This window comes from Fulmarus glacialis, unplaced genomic scaffold (assembly GCF_000690835.1).
Source record: "Fulmarus glacialis isolate BGI_N327 unplaced genomic scaffold, ASM69083v1 scaffold34182, whole genome shotgun sequence".
Classification (NCBI taxonomy): domain Eukaryota; kingdom Metazoa; phylum Chordata; class Aves; order Procellariiformes; family Procellariidae; genus Fulmarus; species Fulmarus glacialis.
This window is the reverse complement of record NW_009196493.1, coordinates 5,671-11,840: the sequence shown is the minus strand read 5'-3', so window position 1 is coordinate 11,840 and position 6,170 is coordinate 5,671. Positions and strand designations below refer to the sequence as shown.

Genomic DNA, 6,170 nt, shown 5'->3' with positions numbered 1-6,170 from the left:
AGCACCCCGCTGCTGATCGCCGCCCGGCACGGGCACCTGGAGGTGGTGGAGTACTTGCTGGATCACTGCGGCGCCCGCGTGGAAGAGGGAGGCTCAGTCAACTTCGATGGGGAGACCATCGAGGGGGCCCCGCCGCTCTGGGCAGCCTCTGCTGCCGGGCACCTGGGGGTGGTGCGCAGCCTCCTGGATCACGGCGCGTCAGTGAACCAGACCACGCTGACCAACTCCACGCCGCTGCGGGCTGCTTGCTTTGATGGGCACCTGGAGATTGTGCGCTACTTAGTTGGGGAGCGTGGGGCTGACCTCGAAGTAGCCAACCGGCATGGACACACTTGTTTGATGATTTCTTGCTACAAAGGGCACCGGGAAATTGCACGTTACTTGCTAGAGAAAGGGGCTGATGTCAACCGCCGGAGTGTGAAGGGGAATACAGCCCTGCATGACTGCGCTGAGTCCGGCAGCCTGGAGATCCTGCAGCTATTGCTCCGCTCCAAAGCCCGCATGGAGAAAGATGGCTATGGCATGACTCCTCTGCTAGCTGCCAGTGTCACTGGTCACACCAACATTGTGGAGTACCTCATCCAAGGAGGGCTGCAGCAGGAAGAGGAGGAGGGTGCAGGAAACCAAAATGGGACCTGTGCATCAGGTGGGAGCCATCAGACGTGCTGCAGTGCTGACAAGGAAACTCCTCAGGGCTGTGATGAAGAGGGCTGTGAGAGATGTTGTGCCTCAGCTTCCAGTCAGGATGAGCAACAGATCTCTAACGTGTTCTGCACTCGAGAGGCTGCTGTGGAAGCACTGGAGTTGCTGGGTGCTACATTTGTGGATAAGAAACGTGATCTTTTGGGAGCCCACAAGTACTGGCGAAGGGCGATGGAGCTTCGGTGTGAGGGCGGGCAATACCTGCCTAAACCTGAGCCCCGGCAGCTGGTGTTGGCCTACGACTATTCCCGGGAAGTGAGTTCGCTGGAGGAACTGGAAGCCTTGATTACTGATCCAGATGAGATGCGCATGCAGGCACTGCTGATTAGAGAGCGCATCTTGGGTCCTTCCCACCCAGACACTTCCTATTACATCCGTTACCGAGGGGCAGTCTATGCTGACTCTGGCAACTTCGAACGCTGCATTAACCTGTGGAAGTATGCTCTGGACATGCAGCAAGGCAACCTGGAGCCTCTCAGCCCCATGACTGCCAGCAGTTTCCTTTCCTTTGCTGAGCTTTTCTCTTACGTGCTTCAGGACCGCTCCAAAGGCACTTTAGCTACCCACTTGGGCTTCTCTGACCTCATGGGAGTACTGAGCAAAGGGGTCCGGGAGGTGGAGAGGGCGCTCGTGCATGGCAAGGACCCTGTAGTTGACTCGGTGCAGTTCACCAAGACACTGGCCATTATCCTCCACCTGGTCTTCTTGCTGGAGAAGGTGGAGTGCACCCCGGAGCAGGAACACCAGAAGCGCCAGACTATCTACCGCCTGCTAAAGTGCAGCCCCCGGGCCAAGAATGGCTTCACTCCTTTGCACATGGCTGTAGACAAAGATACCACGACAGTGGGGCGTTACCCCGTGGGCAAGTTCCCATCGCTCCATGTTGTGAACTTGCTTCTGGAGTGTGGGGCTGACCCAGATAGCCGTGACTATGACAACAACACCCCGCTGCATGTTGCTGCCCGTAACAACTGCCCGCTGATCATGAGTGCCCTGATGGAGGCTGGAGCCCATATGGACGCCACCAATGCCTTCAAGCAGACTGCTTATGAGCTGCTGGATGAGAAGCTGCTCACCAAAAGCATGATGCAGCCCTTCAATTACATTACTCTCCAGTGCCTTGCTGCTCGTGCCCTGGACAAGCACAAGATTCCCTACAAGGGTTTCATCCCCGAGGAGCTGGAAGCCTTCATTGAACTGCACTAGGGCGGGAGAGCTGAAGTCCCCAGCCTTTCCCGTCACCTGTTTCACCCCGCAAAGGTAGTGCAGCCTGGGATCTCAGGCCATCCTTGTCTAGGTGCCGAAGGCCATCGCTGTGCCGAGACGGGCTGCGAGCTTTGTCCTCATCTGTCACCATCAAGCTGGCGCGCATAGGGGTAGGGGAGGAGAAGGCTCGAGAGCTCATGGCTGTCCCTCATTGTTGTCATCTTCAGGTACCAGGTATCTCCAGCGCACTGTATCCAGAGAAGGCCGCAGCCCCTGCCCTTTTCCATACCAACCATCTTGTCCTGAGAAGGAAGGAAAATGGAGATCCCTGGGACCTGCTGCCTCTCCCATTAGTGCTGGATTAACTCAGCGTTAAGCTTTGGAGCAGCTACACGTCACACGTGCTCTAGCCCTTCCCATCCTAAATACCGAACAGATAGGAATGCAAGTGAGGAATAAAGTATCTTCCAACTAATTCTTTCCCCACCCCCTCTCAGATTTGGTACAGTATGAGTCTAACAGCCGAGTGGCCTGTGCTCTGCTGAGGTAGTTGCCTTGCATGGCAGTAGGGCTGGGTATGCTGAGGATGTTTTTTTTTCTCCCTTGGTTGGCCAAGTAGCCAGTGGTGTTAAAGGCCTGAGATTTCAATGATTGTGCATAAAGCTGGGTTATTTTTTCTCTTTTAGAGCCAGGCCCTATCTATGCTGCAAGACTTCTTCAATCCTGTAACATATAGTAAGGTCAGTTCTGGTTATATAGTTTCACCAATAGATGTTGGTTTTTATGAATGGGGAGGAAAAACTAGTACCTTAAAAATAGAATACTAATGTGGTGTTCAGGCCCTTAGCTTGCCCATTCTGCCCATGTTCACTCCCTTCCCCGCTCAGAGATCCTTTAGCTCCAGAGGTCAGCAGGGATTGAGCTGTACAGGGTGGATATGGCCAGGTTTCAGAGCCAAACCAGTGCACTTTGAACCATCTTTGAGGATGCGCTCTTGCAAGCCCTCTAGGATGGGAGGTACTTGTAGCGTGGGTGGTGCTTGGGGGGTTATTAAAGCAAGTGAGTGTTTGTGGCATGTTTGCATGAGGGTGGTCTGAAGGAAGAAGCAAGCAAGAAAAGAAAGTTAAAGGTGCCTTCTTGTTCTTCTGAGGTTTATTAGTATCAACTGATTGGGCTCTGTTAATTATCCCATTCTGAAAACCTACATGGAGTGGGTTGTTAGCATCTGGTTTTGGCTTTTGGTTCTTTTTGTAACTTTACTGAGGATGGTGCTACTTTGAAGATTGAATTTGAAATCTCATTTGGCTGCTATTTGGGCAAGCTCCTTTCTTTAATTAGGATCTGCACACAACTTGTTTTTCTTTTCAAATCCATAGTCTCAGGGTAGGTATTTGCCTCCATTAGCAGAACCCTCCTTGGTGATAAACAGTCAGTGTTGGTAAACATGATGCTGTTCCAGCAGTTTATCTTCTTGCAAGGGGAGTGACTGGGCTTTGGCAGCCTGTGGCTCATTTCTTGGCCCCGGGCAGAGGGCACAGTTGGGGGTGAAGCAGCTGCCTCTGAGCTTTGGGAAAGGTCAAGACTGGGAGAGCAGAACCCTGATAAACAACCATGCACTATATGCTACTGAAGCTTCTCTACTTGTATTTGTAAGTCAGCATATCCTTATGCCTCAATAATGCAATGCTCTCTGCCCCTTAAAGATATCGTAGATCTGCCATTACATTTTTGCAGTGTTAACTATAACATTTATTTATAAAGCAAGGAGGTTTAACTTTTATTGAGATGTAAAGTGCAGAGTTAGCTACATTCTATTTTTTTTTTCCTTTTGGCTGAAACCTGAACTAAACTGCAGGAATGGAATTTGTTAATTTGTGAGCTGATGAGCGCTCTTAACTTTAAATAATAAAACAAAAAATGGCTGCTAGAATGCAAGTGCCTTGGACTTCTTGGTGGTAAGCCTCTATTTTCAGCTTTTCCTAGGGATGGTACACTTGTGGGTACAGAAATACTGGGCGTTTGCAATCAACAGATGTGATTGTTTCATTTCATCTGAATTTACTCCTGGGAGAATCTAATCTGTACTGCAATTGCAAACATTTCCCCTGAAAAAGGGTAACGCTGACACTGAAGTGACACCTTTCTTTATATACTTTGCCTTGTCTTTTGATGTAAATGCAACAGTGTGAAAGGATGCTACTCTGTTGACTCAGATATTACCAGCTTTATATACAGTTGGGACTGTGGGCACTGCAAACAGAAAGAGGGATGCAGTGTGGCTATCATTAATTTATGTTTTTTGACCCCAGAGCGGTCAGTGGGAGGTCAAAAGCAGACAGAGGAATTAAAGGTACTGGAGTTAGTTCCACACAAGAATTTGGATTTCCAAAAAATGATCGGCCTTTGCCAGGGAGGATGGGAGCAGATTGATAAAATATTTGAATGTCCCTTCATTGATTGCTCCATCCTCAAAAATAATTCCTCATGGTTTGATCAGTATTGCTGCCTTCTGTTTCCTTTGAAAATGCTAGACATAACATTTAAGCAGTGTCTGCAATTCTGTGGGACATGCTTCTCCTGTGAAAACACTACTGCTGTGCTATAAGCGATCTTCAGGTATGCAGGTGAGCAGCTGCCGCTGCAGGTACAAGGAACTGGATAGCCTCAGGACTGAGGCAGCGGCTGATGGTTCCTGAGTGTGGTGCTCTCTGACTGCAATCCCATCCCGTACGCAGAGCTGCTGGGAGGAGAGAGATGAGAAGGGAGTTCTTCCACAGCTGGGATGGGGAAGCAACTCTGGAGCTGCAATCTTGTGAGCAGGTAGCTGGGGGATCCAGTCATATACAAAAGCCTCAAGGAGGAGAATACTTTGTGTGATAGAAAAGGGCTTTAATTTTTTTCTTTAACACATAAATACTCTGTAATTATATAGTAAGGACCCAGCAGTTAAATGTTGATAGTAATTACTGGGTGGGAGAAATCACTGCATGAATTCAGGGATAATTACAATGAACGGTCCTTATTTATTGTAGGTGTGGTCTGGGCCAGCTCCAGTATGTGGGGCAAAACAAGGAGCAGTGGGGAGCAGTGAAATGTTTCAGTGATGATTTTGTTATCTGAGTAATTATCTTGGACAGAGTGTGGAGTTTTTTTTTTTCACTGGGGTGGCTACAGACCCTCCTGTAGCACGCTGCTCTCCAGGAGCCCTTCTGTACACTGCCATGAACAAAATGTCTTTTATTCCTTTCTAAAAACCTGAGGTGTGCTCTTCTCTCTCTAATACTGGTAATTGGCCCTTGACAATAAAGCCTCCCATACAGGTTTCTTTAGAAATGCAAAAGTGGTGAGAAATTCACGGGGGTTTTCCTGGACCCACTTGCTGGTGCCCTTCTGTGGACGTCTTTGGAGCCTCCTAATGCCGTAAGAGCAGTGTTTACAAAGAAAGTGGCCTAGAGCATAAAGATAGGGATACCGTGTCAGCATTTCCCAGGTTCCCAGAGAAATTGGGGAAGAACGAGGGGGTCACAGGCACATGTGCACTCTCCTGGTGAAAACAAGGCCCTGGTGGCAAAGCTTCCTTTCCAGGGTGAGCAACAGCAAAGAGGGCCCTAAAAATGTGGGAAGAGTTGAACCTGCTGCTGCGGTTAAACCAGGGCTGTGGCTCCTAAGTGGAAGTTGCTTCCAATAACCTTTGAGCCTCTTGGCCCTCCACACACTGTACGCTTAAAAGAACCCCAACCCTACAATGTTTTACAGTCTGCCATGTCCTTCCCTCTCCCTTTCTCCAGTCCAAGCAAACTTGACTATGTTAAGGTTGTTTACAAGCTAGAGCAGCTTCCAGTTGACTAGTTTTGCATGACGTTTATTTATAGAAAGCAGAAGAGCTGGGGCAGGAGGGATGTGTATGTTTTCTTCCAAGGGGAGGGACTGTCCTGGTGGCTGCACAGCAACAACTGCAGTGTGACAGGAATTGCAGTAACACAACACCTATTTGAACAAAGGTGACGCAGAGGAGAGAAAACAGGGATATAGAAGGAATCCAAGCCCTTGGAGGATTCCAGCAGACTCTATAAAGAGTAAATGAGTTAATCCATTGTCACTGGGTCCTTCGAAGTTAAAAGCCAAACTGTTTCAAAGCTGGAAGCCAACAACTGATGGCAGCTTTTAAATAGCAATGCTTTTATGTGATTCTTGTTCTGCTCGGGACAGAGAAGGCTTTGATTTGTCTGAGCCTGTTGTCTTGTGCTAGTTCTCAGCCAAGG

The 6,170-nt window shown here is 49.0% G+C and overlaps 1 protein-coding gene across 1 annotated transcript; it reads left to right on the top strand.

The window, feature by feature from the left end:
* Positions 1–3: 3 nt before the first annotated feature.
* On the top strand, positions 4–2,356 carry FEM1A (fem-1 homolog a (C. elegans); the record flags this gene model as incomplete). Its single annotated transcript, XM_009572210.1, has 2 exons — positions 4–613; positions 782–2,356. Coding segments are annotated over 2 exons (1,737 nt in total), but the record flags the coding sequence as incomplete, so codon positions are not given.
* Between the last annotated feature and the right edge of the window lie 3,814 nt (positions 2,357–6,170).